General features: G+C 45.3%; 1 protein-coding gene across 8 annotated transcripts in view; it reads right to left on the reverse strand.

Annotated features, from left to right (window-relative positions):
* Positions 1-20,007, reverse strand: part of LOC140201862 (ankyrin-1-like) — a 302,101-nt gene that overhangs the window by 82,299 nt on the left and 199,795 nt on the right. For 5 of the 8 annotated variants that reach the window (XM_072266606.1, XM_072266608.1, XM_072266605.1 and 2 more), the window contains 7 exons: positions 17,973-18,078; positions 15,795-15,882; positions 14,637-14,752; positions 14,395-14,469; positions 14,108-14,182; positions 7,027-7,251; positions 5,171-5,325 (listed from right to left, as the gene is read on the reverse strand). In XM_072266606.1, coding sequence (XP_072122707.1) covers positions 5,171-5,325; positions 7,027-7,251; positions 14,108-14,182; positions 14,395-14,469; positions 14,637-14,752; positions 15,795-15,882; positions 17,973-18,078 — 840 coding nt within the window. The remainder of the gene's footprint in view (positions 1-5,170; positions 5,326-7,026; positions 7,252-14,107; positions 14,183-14,394; positions 14,470-14,636; positions 14,753-15,794; positions 15,883-17,972; positions 18,079-20,007) is intronic. The other 3 variants (XM_072266601.1, XM_072266602.1, XM_072266603.1) reach the window with 3 other exon arrangements.

Consider the following 20,007-nt stretch of genomic DNA (forward strand, 5'->3'; position numbering starts at 1 on the left):
AAGAGCCTGATCGTTGAGGAGTTGCAACTATTCTTGAATCTGGTGGTGCGAGCCCTGGGGCATTATTACATGATGGCGTCGGTGATCATCGGTGACTTTCCATGGGCTGCAGAATACTAGACAGGGTGTGGGTAAGGTGAGGGGGGAAACGTTTAAATGAAATTTACAAGGCAAGGTGGTATTTTTTTCCACAAAGAGTGGTAGATGCCTGGGAAGGTGATGGAAGTAGATACAGTACCAATGTTTAGAACAGGCACATGACACCAATGTTTAGAACAGGCACATGAATTGGAGGAGCACAGATCACGTGCAGGGAGAAGGGATTAGTTTAGCTTGCAATTATGGACACCTGTGCTGTACTGTGATAATATAACAAGCCAATATTACAAGGGATCCATTAACATTCTGGACTGTGGTAAAACCTCACTTATTTCCTTAATTTCTTCCAAGGGAAGAAGACACAGTATCTTCATCTTGTCTGGATCAGGAGTGATCCCACAACAATCTGGTTGAACCCTTGAAATAGTTTTGCAGATTACGCAATGGGAACAAAACATTTCCCCAAGGGATGGATGATTAATAAGAAGCAAAGGGGAAAAGGCAGTTTTCTGAGCAATAAGCTCATCAGAATTAGTCCATAACAATGGACAGTGTGTAAGAATAATGATTGATAAAGACAAAACATGGATTTAACAGGATCATTGGCCTCTTTGTTCATAATCTTTCTGCTCAGTCTTTTGGAAGAGTTAGGAGCTACATAAGAAAATCAGAAACCAGGGCAGGAGTAAATCTCCATATCCCTTAAGCCTGCCCTGTGATCATTAGATATAGGAGCAGAATTTGGCCATTTGGTCCATCGAGTCTGCTCCACAATTTCATCATGGTTGATCCGATTTCCCTCTCAGCCTCAAACTCGTGCCTTCACCCTGTATCCCTTCATGGACCAACCAATCAAGAACCCATCAACCTCTGGCTTAAATATTCCCAATGACTTGGCTTCCACAGTGATTGTGGCAATGAATTCCACAGATTTGCCACTCTCTGGTTAAAGAAATTTCTTCTCATCTCTGTTCTAAAAGGACATTCCTCTATTTTGAGGTTGGGTTCTCTGGTCTTAAACCCCCACCCCCCTCACCATAGGAAACACCCTCTCTGCATCCACTCTATGGAGGCCTCTCAACATTTGATAAACCTCAATGAGGTCACCTTTCATTCTTCTGAATTCCATTGAAAAGAGGCCCAGCGCCATCAAACGCTCCTCATATGACAAGCCTTTCAATCCTGGCATCATTTCCGTGAACCTCCTCTGAACCCTCTCCAATGTTAGCTTATCCTTTCTTAGATAAAGGGCCCAAAACTGCTCACAGTACTCCAAGTGAGACCTCACCAGTGCTTTATAAAGCCTCAACGTTGCATCTTTTCCTTTTGTGACAAGAATACACATAGATTAAGATGTAGCTGTCCTGTGCTGGCACCGGTGGGATCAGCAGTTGGTCTGCCACCTGACTTCAGGAGAGAGGGAGATAAGGAAAACAATGGAGCAGCATTTAGAGATGTGCAATGAAGGGACAGGAGAGAGTAACAGAAGGAGAGAGCTGTCAAGAGCGGCTCCCCCTTTGAACCCTGAACTGTTTGAAGTGATGGACAGGCGATACCCCAGCATGGGGATAAAAAGGGACAGGTTCGCTAAGGCAGCACACACACGACACCCGAGGTAACAAGACCCTGGAAGCAGTGCGTCTCTCACAAGTCGGTGGGAAGTACCGGGCCATAAACGCACAGGGTGGAAAGGCACGATCGGCGGGAACCTGGTGTGTGCCCACCCTTGCCTGGGTGCCAGATTCACCGCAGGGAAACGATCGTATCTGGAAACGGAGGGGTCACGGTCGGTGACCTCAGATGACATCACAAAGGACTTGCCCGAAAGCTGACTGCGAAGGTCTGTCTGGAAGCCTTGAATATTCATTCGTTTTTGCTCTCTCTCTCCTTCCCCCCACTGTCCATTGCCACGGCAACGATTACTGCGAACTGAACTGAACTAAATTGAACTGAACTTTGCGTCACTTTGAAACTGGTCATTTACCCCTAGACAATGATAGAGCTTGATTAATCCTGTTATCTGAATTCTGTGTACATGTATGTTTATCATTGCTGAACTGTTGCATTCATTATCCTTTTGATTAGAGTACTGTGTTGCTTGTTTCTTTAATAAAACTTTCTTAGTTCTAGTAATCCAGACTCCAACTGAGTGATCCATTTCTGCTGGTTTGGCAACCCAGTTACGGGGCATGTAACACTTTATATTCTAGTGCTTTCAAAATGAACGCTAACATCATGGCTAATCCATGCTGGCTTCAACTTCTCTACTACACCAGTTCCAATCAATCACAGGGATTCTCTCTGTGACCATGTGGATTTCCTCTGGGTGCTCTGGTTTCCTCCCAACTTCCAAAGTTGGATCTGTTAGGGTTAGAGAGTTATGGGCATCCTGTGTTACGGCCAGAAGTGTTGTGATACTGGCAGGCTGCCCCCAGCGCAATCCTCACTAATTGGACTTGATGCAAACAATTAATTTCACTGCATGTTTTGATGTTTCGATGAACATGTGACAAATAAAAGTTAATCTTTCAATTCCTCAAACTTTAAAATATTTATCTTTCTCAGTATTGAATATATCTAATGACCTGGCCTCCACTAGTATCAGGGGCAGGAAAATCCAGAGATTCACTACCCTCTGAGTGAAGAAATGTCTACACTCCTCAGTTTAAAGTCCTCCAGGAGGATCACAACCTTGTTCTAGGGTTTGGAGGCATGTGTGCCTCAATGACCAAGAGAGCTACGTTGGTTTGAATCAGGGCTTTATGCTTTGGCTCTTGGTAGGGTCACCCATGCCAAACAGGTCAAAGGGTAGAGGCCAGACTAAGAGTGGTCCACTGGTGCTCTCGGTTTGGGGATTCGGCTCAGGGCTAACAATCCTGACTAGTCAAAACAAAACTGTTACAGAAACAGCAATGGAGAATCCTCCTACATCTGAGTGTGACGGTATTCCTGAGTCTCCAACCGGGATTTGCATGGCTGACAGTAGTGAAAACCAAGAGTGAGCTACTGGCATGATGAAGGAAGCCCTGAACATCACCAAGATCAAGACCAAAATTGATTTTCAGATGAAGGACATGCATTGCCTCCCTAAACACCTGTGACATAATGGGCAATGAGTAAGTCAAACAAAACTGAATAAGTAAGTCAGTTTAAAATAACTAGCCACTTACTTTGTAGCTATTTCCCATTGTTAGTTGACTCTCCTGCCAGTGAAAACATCTCAACAACTATCTGTCAAACACCCTTAGGATGGCCTCCACTCCATCTGTTGAAAGCAGAACTTTCTAGTGACCAAACATTTTAATTCCAATTCCCATTACTGTTCAGATATGTCGGTCCATGGCCTCCTCTTGTGTCAAGACGTGGCCACCCTCAGGGTGGAGGAGCAACACCTTATAGTTCGCCTAGGCTGCCTCCAGCTTGATGGTATGAATATCAATTTCTGCTTCTAGTTAAAAAAAATTCCCTACTCCTCTCCTCTCCTTCTATTCCCCAGTCTGGCCTCTTATCTCTTCTCACCTGCCTATCACTTTCCCCTGGTCCTCTCCTCCTTCCCATTCTCCTCTGGTCCACTCTCCTCTCCTATCAGATTCCTTCTCCTCCAGCCCTTTCTCTTTCCCACCCACTTGGCTTCACCTCTCACCTTCCAGATAGCCTCCTTCCCCTCCTCCCACCTTTTTAATTCTATCGTCTTCCTCCTTCCTTTTCAGTCCTGAAGAAGGGGCTCGACCTGAAATATCGACTGTTTGTTCACTTCCACGGATGCTGCCTGACCTGTTCCTCCAGCATCTTGTGTGTGACCCTTAGGATGTGGTACATTTGCAAAGGGTCTTGACTCATTCTTCTAAATGTCAAGAAATACAAGTCCAAACTACCCAGCCACTCCTGATAGGACAACTGTCTTATCCCAGGTATGAGCCTGTTGGAACTCTTCTAAACCCCTTCCAATGCTGTGAGAACCTGATTTAAATCAAAGGACCCAAACTGTGCCCAGTATTCCAGGTGTGGCTGTACTAACACCTAGAAAACTATAATCCTCCCCAATATTTCACAACAATGTTGTTTGTCTTCTGAAAAAGATAATATTTATTGGTCACATGTACTATGAAACATATCGTGCAATGCGTTGCTTGTGTCAACGGCCAACACACTCTGAGGATGTAGGAGAACAGTTCACAAGCGTTGCCATGCTTCCAGTACCAACATATCATGCCCACAGCTTAAACAAAAGAAAATCTGCAGATGCTGGAAATCTGAGCACCACACACACAAAATGCTGGAGGAGCTCAGCAGGCCAGGCAGCATCTATGGAAAAAAGTACAGTCGACGTTTCAAGCCAAAACCCTATGGCAGGACGTCGACTGTACTTTTTTTCCATAGCTGCAGCCTGTCCTGCTGAGTTCCTCCAGCATTTTTTGCGTGATGCCCACAACTTATTAACCCTAACCTGTACGTCTTCGGAATGTGGGAGAAACTGGAAAGCCTGGAGGAAACCCATATGGTTTCGGGGAGAACGTAGAAACTCCTTGCAGACAGTGGCAGGAATTGAAAACTAATTGGTGATCACTGGTGGTGTAAAGTGTTACGTTAAACACTACACCCTGCCAGAATTACCCAGATCACATAAAAGTGAAAATAATTCTCTTTGGCACCCACTTAAGATAAATCTTTTCATAGTGTGAAAGGTAGTTCACACTGACTCCAAACATGCTGGATAATGTTAGCATTATTTTCCACTGTTATCTGGAAGGAGTTTGTACCTTCTCCCTGCAACTGTGTGGGTTTCCTCCGACTGCTCTGGTTTCCTCCCACATTCCAAAGGTGGATGGGTGAGGGTTAGTGAGTTGTGGGCATGCAGGAAGAGTGGTGAGACTTAATAACGCCAACCTGCATATCTTTGGAATGTGGGCACCCAAAGGAAACGCACGCGGTCTCGGTGAGAACGTACAAACTCCTTACGGACAGCAGCGGGAGTCGAACCTGGGTCGCTGGTCCTGTAAAGTGTTGTGCTAACGTGCTGCCAGTTCCTGCATTTCACAGCCCCCCTGCCCACACCCCAACATGCACGCACCTTCATCCATTCCACTCAGCAGCTGCTCCAGCTGTTCTGATTCACAGCAGTTCAGGTGGTCTTTCCACGTTGACCCATTCTCACTCCGCAGGACCACCAACTCCCGGTCCGTGTGTTCCACTGAGGCAAAATGTGGGATTTCCACAATGACTGGGCTGAATGAGGAGAGAAGGGACATTCAAAATTCAAGATTCTGATTTACTTATCACGTGTACATCAAAACACACAGTGAAATGCATCGTTTGTGTTAACAACCAACACACCCGAGGGCGTGCAGTGGGTCACCCGGGTGTTTTACCACACATTTCGGTGCCAGCGTAGCACGCCTTCAGTGTTTGGCAGAGTGACACAGAACACAACAAGCAACACCGCGAAACAAGCCCCGTACCTCCCTCCTATTCGCGCACGCACGCAGTTCTCAAGCCCCGGGACGGGCAGAGTCTCCCCAGAGCTCCAGCCTTCCGTGGACTTAGACTCGGGATCACCGACATCGGGTTTTAACTTCCCAGCGGACTCTCTGAGTTGGCTGTCCCTCACCATCCTGTAAGGTGATGGTGACGGACAGTGGACGTAACAGAGAGTGGCAAAAGCAAGTAAGGAGGAGAAAGGGAGGAATAGAAAACAACTAACATGTTGGGGAGATTGCAACCGGAGTATCGTGCACCGTTTAGGGCATCCTTTTATAAGGAGGACATTGTTAAACCGGAAAGAGTGCAGAGCAGGCTTACAAGGACGCTGTCAGGACTCAGGGGCATCTCAGCATCCTCGAGTTCTGGGCGAGGACAAGTTATCATTCATTTGTTACGTGCCATGTCATATGATGTGGGTGATCGAGGTCTTTTCATGACTATGATCGTCCTTGGAAATTTTTTTGCAGAAGTTGCTTGCCATTGCCTCCTGGGGAGTGACTCTACAAGATGGGTGACCCCAGCCACTATCAATGCTCATCAGTGGCGTTAGCGATCACGGAACCAGGACTTGTGAAATGCACCGGCTACTCATACGACCACCCACCACCTGCTCTGATGGCTTCACGTGACTCTGATCGGAGGGGTGTGGGGGTGCTACACCTTGCCCAAAGGTGACCAGTGAGCTAGTGGAGTGAAGGAGCGCCTTACACCTTCTTCGGTAGAGACGTATCTCCACCCCACCACCCAGAACAAGTTATAGAGAGAACTTAAGCAGACTATGATTTTATTTCTTGGAACATGGGAGATTGAGAAGTGACCTTATAGAGGTGTAAAAAATCAGAGGGTTGTGCGAGAGTGGAGTGACCTACCAGCAGAGGCGGTAGATGTGGGTTCAGTTTGAATTAGTACGTGGATGAAATGGATATGGAAGGCTGTGGTCCAGGTGTAGGTAGATGGGCCTAGGCAGACCAGGCTAGCATGGATGGACCAAATGGCCTGTTTCTGTTCTGTAGTGCTCCATGACTATGAGGGGCATGGACAGGGTTAACACACACACAGTCTTTTTCCCAGGGAAGGGGAAGTAAAACTAGAGGGTATAGGCTTGGGGTGAGAGGTGAAAAATTTAAAAGGAACCTGAGGGACAACTTCTTCACTTAGAGCATGGTGTATACAAACGATGATCTGCCAGAGGAAGGGACAGGTACAATAGCAATGTTTAAAAGGCATTTGGATAAATACATGGACAAGAAGGGTTTAGACTCTAAACTTTGGGACTAGCTTTGATGGGAATATTGATTAGCATGGTCAAGTTAGGCTGAGGGACCTACTTCTGTATGACTCAATGACTAGGCCAGCCTCTACCCTCTCTCCCCTGATCAGCACTTCCGGCTTGGCAGAGCAGCCCAATCCTTCCGTCCACCACCCACCCGAGACCCATGCACTCACCCCTGGAAGCGGGTGCCAGCTGGCCCCAGGGCAATCACCCTGCTTCCCATCCCTTCTCCTTCCACCAGTGGCGGTGGGCTCACCAGCTTCTGCGACTTCACCAGCCGGCAGGTGATGCGCGTGGGGGCGTTGCAGGTTTGCGGCGGTATTACGACACGCATCCCGTTGTGTCGGCTGCCTCTCATGGAGCCTCCTCGGGCGTCCACCATGAAGCTCACCAAAAATCTGCCAAGAGAGACAGCGCGTCAGTACACAGAGCAACGTCCACAATCTGTGGGATGTCCCAGGGAATGTCACAGGACCATTTAAAGGGCTGACTTGATCAATTCATATCCCATGACGTGAATGATCTTCATTGGCGATTTAATGCCAATTATTCTAACTCAAAATAAGAGTGACGCTGCTGACTGTAGCATTGAAACAGCGAGCTGTTAGTTTTCCCTCTCGCTGTTTTGGGAGTGATAGCTCTCTCTCCCTTGTTAGTGAGCGAGAGAGCCACTGGATGTCAAACTCGTGGGTGGATTCTGGATCATGGTCAGCTTAGGGACTTTGCTATTGTTTGCATGGTGGGTGATGGGGAGGCTAATTGCTTTTGCTGGAATAGGTAGGGGGAGGGTTGATGCTTTGCTGCTGCTTGTGCATGGGAGTGGGAAGAGCCGTTTTGAGCTAACATTTTTCCTGTCATTCATTCTTTGTTTTTCTTCCTTCTGTTTCATGGATGTCTGCAGAGAGTAAGAATTTCAGGTTGCATATTGTAGACATTCCCTAGTATGAATAGAACCATTGAACACAGACCAAGCTCTTTGGGCCTGATTTGCTGCTCAGGCATTAACTGCTGAATAGACTGTGGTTATGACTAATAATGGATCTCTCGTGTTGGCGCGTGGCCAAGTGGTTAAGGCGTTCGTCCAGTGATCTGAAAGTTGCTAGTTTGAGCCTTGGCTGAGGTAGCATGTGTGTCCTTGAGCAAGGCACTTAACCACACATTGCTCTGCGACGACACCGGTGCCAAGCTGTATGGGTCCTAATGCCCTTCCCTTGGACACATCGGTGACGTGGAGAGGGGAAGACTTGCAGCATGGGCAACTGCTGGTCTTCCATACAACCTTGCCCAGGCCGGCGCCCTGGAAACCTTCCAAGGCGCAAATCCATGTTCTCATGAGACTAACGGATGCCTATCAATGGATCTCTTGTACGATAGGATGGACTTTTGACCGCACATCTACCTCATCATGAATGACACCTTACACCTTAGTGCCTGCACTGCACTCTATTCTACATTTCATTATTGATTTTCCCTGGGATAACCTTGATTTCTTTAATTTTGTAATGCTCTGACTGGATGGCATGGAAAACAAAGATCTTCTTGCAAATTTTTTCCCTCTATAGATGCTGCATGACCCGGTTAGTTCCTCTAGAATGTTGTGTGTTTTAGTTGAACCAACCAGCACCACCCTTATTACTAAAGTTCAGCAACAGTATGATCACTTTGCACCAAAACTGATTTTTTTTGTTCTAATTGTGTTCTTTCTTGTAAAAGTGTGTATAATTTGTTTTTTTATTGTGAATTTTGTCCATATGATGCCACGTGCCTGAGACACTGCTACCAGTAAGGTTCCCCTTGCACCCTGTGCACGCGTGTATCCCCAGTACCCAGGACATCTTCAAGGAGTGGTGTCTCAAAAGGTTGTCACCCATCGCCCAGGACATCCCTCTTCTCATTGGTATCATGAGGAAGGAGGTACAGGAGCCTGAAGGCACACACAAAGATTCAGGAACAGCCTGTTCCCTTCTGCTATCCCATTTCCAAATGGAGATTGAATCCATGAATACTACCTCACTATCTTTTTTGATTTTTGTTTTTGTATTACTTATTTAATTTAACTTTTTCAATATATGTACTTACTGTAATTCATAGTTAATGCCACGTAACAACAAATTTCATGACATTTGCCCGTGGTATTAAACCTGATTCTGATACAGAGATGTATATGCTAAACTTGGCCTTGACTTCGGCTTTTCCTCAGTAGATGTAACCATAATAACCCAATGTTTGTAGCTTTCTGATCCTCTTAATATGTTCACCTCAGTTTACATGGTTGTAACACCTGCTTTTTTTCCTTCTAATGATGTTCTTTCTTGCATAATTTATGCAGATATTGTGTCTCTGATACGATTTGCTTGTGGTGTTGCTGTGAGTAAGTTTTTCATTGCACCTGTGCACACAGGTAGTTCTGCACATGACGATAAACTCGACCATTTTTTTTGGGGTATGTGTAGACTCAAATGATTGCTTAGGAACTTGTCTCCATCGCACAGTCCTGCAATGTGTGCAGCCAGACGGAAAATCCCCGTTTGCAGTTTATCTTGCATCCAGAGCCTCCTGAACCCCTCTTGCCCTGCATCAGCCCTCTTGAGAATTTTACTTACTCTGTGGTGACAGTGAGAAGCTTCATTTGGAGTACAGTTCTTCTCTCACACACAAAAACAAAAGGAACATTTCAAAGCCAGGATGCTTCAGTGAAAATCACACTGTTTAAAGCTTTGGATATGGATTTACAAATAAGCTCAGAGCCTGCCAGCAGACACTTATTAGGAAAGCTGTTAGAAAGAAGCTGGAGGCAAACAAAACACTCCAGATAAGAGATTCAAAATATTCATTAAATTTACAGTAAAGCTCAGCAATTAAAAGCCCGCTTACTGCCTCTTTAGCAGAATGTCACCCTTTGAATGTATTTTATAGTTATGAGGCATTAGTAACACACCAAACTAAGCTGGTATTCTGAAGATTGTACTAACATTCATTTCTGTGTATCCGCAGGCCTAATCTAATATATGAACAGCGTTAGTGTGCTGATGTGTAGCCGTAACTTATGTTGAAGATGTCCAATACATAACGTTTAAGCTTCTTAATTGGATCCATGGATTAGGCCTTCCTTGGCATTTCTGTTTCTGTGCAGATCAATATACACCCACCCTTCACCTCCTACCCTTTGTTCCATGGTCAACTCTCCTCTTGTATCAGATTTCTCCTTCTTTAGCCCTGTAGCTTGTTCAGCGATCACCTCCCAGATTCTTACTTCATCTCCTCACCCAACCCACCCACTCTCTCCCTCCCACACTTATCACCTGTCAGCTTGCACCCCTTTCCCTTCCCCACCTTCTTATTCCGCCTTCTCCCACCTTCCTTTGTAGTCCTAATGAAAAATCATGGCCTAAAATATCAACGGTTTATTACCCTCCACAGATACTGTCCTACTTGCTGAGTTTCTCAAACATTTTTCTAGCATTGCTCAGGATTTCCAGCACTTGCAGAATCTCTCTTGTTTATAACATGCATCAACCCACTGCACTCATGTCTGACATTTGCTGACGTCCGGTAGAGTAACTCTGGAGAAAATGACCATTACTGTCTTCAATACGAGCGAGTAACATTTGGTTTGCACATATCACAATGTCAACCACAGTACATGTCCGACACAGACCAGCTGAGTCATACGTCTGGGGCAGCACCTAATCACTCTGCCTCTCTTGAAAGCAGCTGTTCATTGAGGGGAGGGGTAAATTTGTCAGTAGAAATTATGACCAAGGAACCATTTTCCAGAGCAACAAGGTAGTTCTCTCCTGATTTATGCCAGAAGGAATGTCCAAACTGCCCCAGATATTATGTATTCCACCATTCGATGAGATCAAGGCTGGGTCTGTATTTACTTGTTAGGGTCCTCAGTCCTCAAGTACCCAAACCAACCCTACAATTACCACAGGCAGCTGTATTTGGGGTGGGGGGGAGGTGAATCATTCCACAGTCACTTGCTGAAGCATTCCTTGATAACGTTTATTGTGTAGGAGAAGGCCCTTCATCCCATCTCATCTGTGTTGACCTTATTGCCAAGTTAAACTAATGTCATCTGCCTTCACCTGGTCTATATTCCCCCAGACCCTCCCTGTTCACTTGTTTGTTTTATCAAGCCACTCCGCCCTCAATCTCCCAATTTACACTGATTAACCTACCAACTGGTATGCCTTTGGACTGTGGGAGAAACCAGAGCAGTCACGGGGAAAACGTACAAACTCTCTATGGGCAGTGGCGAGAATTGAACACGGGTCACCTGTACTGTAAATCGTTGTGCTAACCACTATGCTACCGTGCCGCCCCATTCGCGTGTGTGTCCAAGTGCCACTTCAGAACCGCTGTCGTACCTGTTTCTACCACTTCCCTTAGCAATGCATTCCAGGCACTGAACCCCCATTCTGTGTACAAAACCTTGCCTCACACATTGCTGCAGATCAACTGGACTCTGAAAACTCACACGCATCCCTCAATTGCACTTTATTTCAGGGGCTCCCGACCCTTGCTTAATGGTATTGGTCCGTGACGTAAAAAGGGTTAGGAACCCCTGCTTTATTTACTTGTGTGCAAGGAGAACAGCACAGCCCCCATCACCACAAGGTTCTGAAGTCTGAACGGGGAAACACCATCTTTATATGGAATTGACAAGCAGTTACTGGTATTGGCAACCTAGTGTCAAATTCCTTATTTGCAAGTTTAATTGCCATTCACAATACAAGTCTTAAAAGTACCAGCTAACAATCAATGATACTTTGTAGTAATTCAAGTTCAAATTTAACTTGAATTTGACCATGATTGACCACAAGTCGGTGCATGTGTGCCTTGCACCCTTTCGTTGCACCCTTATCTTGTCTCTGTATGCCAAATGGCTCCAGTCCCTTGCTGTGCAAAGGGAAGCCATGCTCTCCCAAAGCCTTTCTGAAAAGTCCTTCCTCGCCTGGGCTGGTTGCACACTATCTGCACTTAACCCTTGCCTGTGGCGTAGAGGCAGAAATGAACCACAGCTGAGGCACAATGGAGAAGATGACCAGGGGCAGACAGAGAATGGTCACTCCTACCCTAAACATCAGTGACATGATGGGCAGTTAGTAAGTTGTCACAACTTCCACACGTCTTCTTCAATCTTTGCCCCTTCAACATAAACCTATGCTTTTTACACCTTTCACTCTCCAGAGAAGGAATTTGAGTCTCCAGAGTGAAGACTTTCCAGGCGCAGATCCGTGGTCTCGCGAGACTAATGGATGCCTTCTTTACACCTCTACATTTTAAGCTCTTTAATACAGTTGCCTGATTAATGAAACAGTTTGTCACAGTCTACTTTAACCATATCTACTGGATTATCCCTTAATCTGTTTCATTCAAGCCGATGTAAAACTGCTCTTTGCAATTTAATCTTTAAATCTGCAGTATTGAATGTACTGATAGGAGATAAACTCCAAGAGTGATGGGCTAGACAGAGTATGAGACTAAATAATCAATCACAATGTCACCTGACACTGATTGATTAAACTATTAGACTAATTAACTAATCACAAATTAATTCCCCACAGATGAGTTAATCTTTCAGACTAAACACAAACTCCTCTGACATTGATAGGGGTGACATAACTTTGGAATGAATCCACTACAGATGAGCTAATCTATCAGACTAAACAAAATCTAATTTGACATTGATGGGGGAGGGGGGTGTGACCTAATCTTGGAACTTGCATTCACAGCTACTGCCAAAAAAAGCCATAACAGCGATCCTTGATGCCAATTTTACCCTGGTGACTGAGCTCTATCTGCCCTTGGGATCTCTGACCAGAGTTTACTCTGTGACTCCAAACCCTGAGCCCTCTTTGCCTTCCCCCACTCCTGCTGACCCTGGTCTGCTCTGTGCCCAGTCGAGCCCTAACCCCATCTGCCCTCTGACCCAGAAGCAGAACCCAGTTTGCCTCCTGCCCTTGGACTTGAGTGCAGTCTGACCCTGACCCTAATCTTCCTCGTACCTCTGGAATTGTGTGCAGTTCTGGTTGCCCATTAGACCATAAGACATGGGAGCAGAATTAGACCTTTCAGCCCATCGAGTCTGCTCTGCCATTCTACCATGGTTGATTTTTGTGTCCCTGTCAACCCCGTTCTCCTGTCTTCTCCCTGTAATCTTTAACATCCTTACTAATCAAGAATCAATCAACCTCCACGTTAAACATTTTGAATGACTCGGCTTCCACATCTGTCTGTGGTAATGCGCTCCACAGATTCACCATCCTCTGACTCAAGAAATTCCTCCTCATTTCTGTTTCCAGGTGCTGTGCACTCTGGTCCTAGACTCCTCCACTACAGGAAACATCACCTCCATGTCCACTCTATCTAGGCCTTTCAATATACAAGGTACAAAAACCTGAAAGATAGAAAAAAAACTATCAGGCTTGAGGACGGCTTCTACCCTGCTGCTGTAAAACTATAAATTGGTTCCCTAATTCCAATGAGATGGACTCTTGACCTCACAGTCTGTCTTGTTATGCCCTTGCATCTTATTGCCTACCTGCAATGCACTTTCTCTCTAACCTTATTCTATTATTGTGGGCACGTGGCCAAGTGGTTAAGGCATTGGACTAGCGACCTGAAGGTCGTGAGTTCCAGCCCCAGCCGAGGCAACGTGTTGTGTCCTTGAGCAAGGCGCTTAACCACACAGTGCTCTGCAACGACACTGGTGCCAAGCTGTATGGGTCCTAATGCCCTTCCCTTGGACAACATTGGTGTCGTGGAGAGGGGAGACTTGCAGCATGGGCAACTGCTGGTCTTCCATACAACCTTGCCCAGGCCTGCGCCCTGGAGAGTGAAGACTTTCCAGGTGCAGATCCATGGTCTCGCAAGACTAACGGATGCCTTAGAAGGTATTCTATTATTGTTTTACCTTGTACTACTTCAATGAACTGCGCACTGAATTGATCTGTATGAACAGTATGTAAAACGAGCTTTTCACTTTCCTTGGCATATGTGACGATATTAAATGAATTCGAATTCCAATACTCTGGCTGCAACCACCCACCACCCACCACCCCACAACTCTAGCTCCTGCACTGGTATGACTGTCTGTGGGGACTTTGTGGCCCAGTGTGCAGCTGACACAGCCTCAGCGTTGCTGGCAGGGTGGCTAGAGCTGGAAGCTGCAGCAGACTGCATAGGAGTTGTTGCAAAGGTGCCCAGCTTCACAACGAACCAGCTGCATTTTCTGTCCTCACTTACCTGGACCTGACAGGATTAGGATGAGGTGTGATACAAGGGGATGTCTCCACAGCTGGACTACTGGTGGACTCACTACTAAAACACAAGAACAAGACAGACAGAGAGAAGTTGCCAGATGTGGATTTTCTCTGGGGCGAGCACTCTACATCCCCTGAAGAAGTGGGGGGGGGGGGGGTTGAGGAGCTGATTTTAACCTTGAGTACTCTGAGGAGGAGAAAGATGGAAAGGCAAGAGTGAAGGAGAGGCAGTGGAAGGAGGCTGACTACCTCCTCACATGTACCACTTACCCATGATGGACCATGGTGGCACTGTCAATAGAGGTCGTGCTATCGTACATTGTTGCAACAGGAATGCTGAGTTCACTAATGGAGATAAAATGAGAGAGAGGCTGCGTGAGGTGACCTCCAGTCTAGTTGTCCCAGACTCACTTCCCCAGTGAGTCTGCAGAAGACGTGTACAGTACATAAACACTGGGGAGAAGCTCAATAATCTCACACTACGAACGGGCGCCCCGTGCAAGCCCACTTACCCTGTGTGGATGGGGCTAGCAATCGGGCTGATGTTGTCAGAGGTCTCAGTGGCCGGGCTGCTGGGAGTGAAGGAATCCTCGTCAAGGTCCTTGGACAGGGAGATGGAAGCCTGCTGCTGCACATAGGACATAGGGAAAGGGGAAACACAGGTGAGACAAGTTCACTCCACACAGAGCACAAGCAAGCTACGTTCCGGCGTCACTGATGACAAACTGGACTCTGAAAACTCACACCCATTCCTCAATCATATTTTATTTTACTCGGGCACAAGGAGAAAAGCATGACCCCTGTCACCATACCGCTCTGAAGTCTGAACAAAGAAATGCCATTTTTATACAGAATTGACCAGCGGTTACAGATATTGACCTTTAAACTGTGTATGTTAGAATTACTTCCTTGTTTCGTGAACGTTTGTGAAGAGTAGGAGCTTCAGGTTGTGTACGGTATACATTCTCTGATGCTAAAATGAACCTTTGAACCTTTCAACCTTTGAACTTTGGAAGGAACGAGGAAAGACTCGAAGCTTCAGAAATGTGTTTTCTGAGAAGAATGATGAAAATATCATGGAAGGACAGAGTAACAAATGAGGAAGTGTAGCGAAAAGCTGGAATAAGGAGCGAGCAGATATCATAAATCAGGAAACAGCAGCTGGAGTTTCAGGGATGTGAACTGAGGAAAGAGAAGCATCGAACATCTTGCAGAGTTGGGAAAAATTGATGGAAGAAAAAGTAATGATCGACTGTGCATAACATTCATAAGTTACATGCAAGGGATGGACAGGCAAAAGTTTTGAACTTCTCAGATTAAAGACAGATGGAAGACCATGAATGGATTTGATGGTGTTTCTTTGTTTTGTGGCTGTCTGTGGGAAGATGAATCTCAGGGTTATAAACTACATATATACTTTGATAATAATTGTACTTGATTTTTGAATCTTTAAAGCTAATCTTTAATCTGAGCCTGCGATTTATAGAGGGCTCACTTGTAGAGGTGTTGAGATTGACACTTCTGCTGAATGGAAAGTGGAAGAAAATGTCAGAAGTGTTAAGTAAAAAGGAGCACAGAAGAGGATAATTGAAACATCACAACCTGTGTTCTACAGTCATGGCTACTGAAGTCCAATCCCAACACAAACAAGCCTGAGGAAGGATCCATACCTGCTCTCCCTGGACTGTGATCTGGTCCTTTGCAGCCATGACTTCTGGTGCAGCAAATGACATTCTCTGTACAGCAGGAGAGTAAGATCTGGAAGGAATGACAAACACAAAGAAACTCACACCCATTCCCTCTTTTGTTTCTCCAGGTACACGGTCATCTTGGCACTTCCTCTTCTTGATACCTTCACCATTGGAATCAAGACTCAGTGCACCAGCCCTACGCCATTCCTTGCCTTGGACCTTTGGTTGTGTCCTACATCTGACCGTGGCTATTTACCAAGGTTCCTCAGTTACCTACAGGCTGAATTCCCACTGTCCCATTATGCTGACATTGGAGAGGGTTCAAAGGAGGTTCACAAAAATGATTCTGGGATTGAATGGTTTGTCATATAAAAAGCGCTTGATGGCTCTGGGCATTTTCTCACTGGAATTCAGAAGAATGAAGGGTGACCTCATTGAAACCTATGGAACTTTGAAAGGTCTCGATAAAGCGGATGTGAAGAGGATGTTTCCTATGGTGGGGAAGTCTAAGACCAGAGGACACAGCCTCAGAATGGAAATAAGGAGGAATTTCTTTAGCCAAAGAGTAGTGAATCTGTGGAATTCGTTGCCACAGGCGGCTGTGGGAGCCAAGTCATTGAGTATATTTAAGACAGAGGTTGATGGATTCTTGATTCGTCAAGGCATGAAGGGTTACGAGGAGAAGGCTGGAGACTGCGGCTGAAAGAGAAAATGGATCAGCCATGATGAAATGGCAGAGCAGACTTGATGGACCAAATAGACCTAATTCTTCTACTATATTTTATGGTCCCCAGCATCCAAGCCATGTACTCTTCTTGTTACTACCATCAGGCAGGAGTTACAGAAGGCTTAATTCCCCACCACCAGGTAGAAAAACAGTTATTACTCTACAACCATCAGGCTCCTGAACCAGCATGGATAACTTCACTAACCTCAACTCTGAACTGATTCTACAACCTACAGACTCATTTTCAAGGACTCTACAACTCATGTTCTCAGTATCATCCATCCATCTATCTATCTGCACAATTTGTCTTCTTTTGTACATTGGTTGTTTGCCAGTCTTTGCTCGTGTACAGTTTTTCCTAAGTTCTATTGTTTCCTTATTTTTCTGAAAATGCCTGCAAGACAATGAATCACAAGATACTAGAAGGTGGCATCTATTTACTTAGATAACAAATTCATGGGTTTCTCTGTGGAATTCTCAGCCCAAATAATCAGTGGAATTCTCTGCCCAATGAAGCAGTGGAGGCTACTTCAGTAAATATATTTAAGACAAGGTTGGATAGACTTTTGCATAGTAGGGGAATTAAGGTTTATGGGGAAAAGGCAGGGACGGGGAGATGAGTCCATGGCCAGATCAGCCATGAGCTTATTGAATGGCAGAGCAAGCTCGATGGGCCAGATGGCCAGATGTTCTTATGCTCTCTCTCCCCACAGTGAATAATGAAGAACATGGGGTGACAATATGTCTAATGGAGAAATAGAATACACTTGCAACACCTCTGTTTAAATTTTCCACTATTATTTCAACCTAAACCGGTTTTTCAGGTTCAGTATGGAAAGAGGACTCACACCACCATGTTCAGGAACAGTTGCTACCCCTCAGCCATCAGGCTCTTGAACAAAAAGGGATAACTTCACTCAGCTTCACTTCAGGTCCCCATCACTGAAATGTTCCCACTACCAATGGACTCACTTTCATGGACTCTTCATCTCATGTTCTTGTTATTTATTGCTATTTATTTGTATTTGCATTTGCAAAGTTTTTTGTCTTATGCACTCTACTTGGTCTTTCATTGATCCTGTTATAGTTACTATTCTATAGATTTGTTATTCTAAAAGAATCTCAGGGTTCTATATAGTGACATATATGTACTTTGATAATAAATGATCTGGAAGGTAAAAGGCAACATGTGACCCTTCAACCACCATTGGAGTGTGGAGATAATTTCACTATTTCTGGCTCTGTTGATCATTGTGATGTTATGGTACCAAGCAATGCTCAGTCCCCAACTAATGGACTTCAACACTTGTGTGCACATAAACAGTTGTGTAGGAATTCATCCTCTGTTGTATGTTCATTGCATACATATCTTTACAATACATAATCAGGGCATGCGGCAGAAAATGTGTTTCCACCCCAATGAACCTTACATATCAAAATCAGATGTCTTCTTTGCAGATAAGTAGTCATCTTCCGGCTCCTTTGAGTCATCCTGTTTCAGGTACTTGTTTGCATCTACTCCAAGGACATCTTCTCCTGTCAATCAAAGAGGTTGAGAAATCATCAAACATGTTCCACAAGTACTGCATGTGTCGCAATCCTTTCCCTCCTCGGACCTATCCATGCCTCGTTTGACCTGCTGAGCAGTATGCTGCCTACGCCATTGTCTACATAGCACCCCATAAACCATATCAACACACAACCAAGGCAACATGTCAGCCAATAGCAAGAGACCCATTTTCTCCTCTCCAACCAATCAAAGATGAATAATATATCTGAGTGGAGATGAGCATTGGCTGTTTTAGACCTAAACCTCTCTGAATCCAAGATCCTGGAAATTTCTCCAAAACTATTTCAGTAGAGAGCTAAACCTCCCCCACCTTCCCAAAGCTGGAATGGTAACAGCACATTATGAGGCCAAGCTGAGGTAAAATTGAAAGGTGGTGTAAGCACAGCAGAGAGATGGAATAGAGAGAAATACATATGGTTCAGTTTCATGTTGCTTCAATGTTCTGCAGCATGAGAATGCCTGGAATGAGATTCTGCCTCAGCAAGGTCAACACTGGCCACTGTGACAGGTACTTGAAGCAGAAAGCAAACTCCTACCTAGGACAGTGTGGGGGTTGCCTAGAAAGCAAGAGAAGTGACATTAAGACTACAGTAATCAGAGCACTCACAACCCTGTCAGCTATTCGTTTCCAAATTATTACCTTCTTTATGACACTGTGAGAGGAGCAATATACACTCAGTGGCCACATCATTAGGTATATCTGTTTGTTAACGCAAACATCTAATCAGCCAATCATGTGTCATCAGCTCAATGCATAAAAGCATGATCAAAAGGTTCAATTGCTGTTCAGAATGGGGAAGAAATGTGATCTAAGTGACTTTGACCGTAGAATATTTGTTGGTGCCAGATAGGGTGGCTTGAGTATCTAAGCAACTGCTGATCTCCTGGGTTTTTCCACACACAACAGTCTCTAGAGTTTATAGAAAATGGTGCAAGAGACATAAGCCATCCAGTGAGCGGCAGCTCTGTGGGTGAAAACACCTTGTTAATGAGAAAGGTCAGAGGAGAATGACCAGACTGATTCAAGCTGATAGGAAGGTGACAATAGCACATTACAACAGTAGTGTGCAGAAGAGCATCTCTGAGCGGACAACACATCAAACCTTGAAGTGAATGGGCTACAGTGCCAGAAGACCACACCAGTTTGCGCCCCTGTGATCTAATAAAGTGGCCACTGATTGGATTATTCCAAAGCTCCAAATACAAACATCTTGTCAAAGGGGTGCATTGCATGGTTTTGCGGACATCTCCAGAGCTCAGTTATCCAGAATCATTGCTGCTGTTTACACGTTGCGCTCATTACACGTTGTCTTGTGTCAGCGCAAAAGACACAAAATGCTAGAGGAACTCAGCAGGTCAGGCAGCATCTATGGAGAGGAATACACAGTCAGTGTTGCAGGCCAAGACCCTTCATACCAGTCCCGATGAAGGATCTCAGCCCAAAATGTCAAATGCTTATTCCTCTCCCTAGGGGCCACCTGACTTGCTTGGTTCCTCCAGCACTTTGTGTGATTTGCTCTGGATTTGTACCATCTGCAGAGTCTACTGCCTTTATGTTTTATCTTGCGTTAGGTCTGGTCAATAAGTGCCTACCCACGCTGCTGGCAAATGGGAGGGGTGGCTGCCGAATTCATCCCTGTGACCAAATGCCATAAGCTCAGGGTCCTACACCAAAAGCCCACTGACATGGAATAAACACGAAGCAAATGCAGCAATGTCCCTTTGCAGTTGCCCCAATATCCCACAAAATCTTGGCTGATCCTTCGCCACTCAATCCCTATACATTAAGACACCTTCATGTCGAGATCCACTGATCCCCACCTTCAGTGTGTCACAATGCAAGAAGAAACCCATCTCTCCATGGGAGAGAATTCCAAGGCCAACGATCAGGACCC

Source organism: Mobula birostris, chromosome 8 (assembly GCF_030028105.1).
Source record: "Mobula birostris isolate sMobBir1 chromosome 8, sMobBir1.hap1, whole genome shotgun sequence".
Classification (NCBI taxonomy): Eukaryota; Metazoa; Chordata; class Chondrichthyes; order Myliobatiformes; family Myliobatidae; genus Mobula; species Mobula birostris.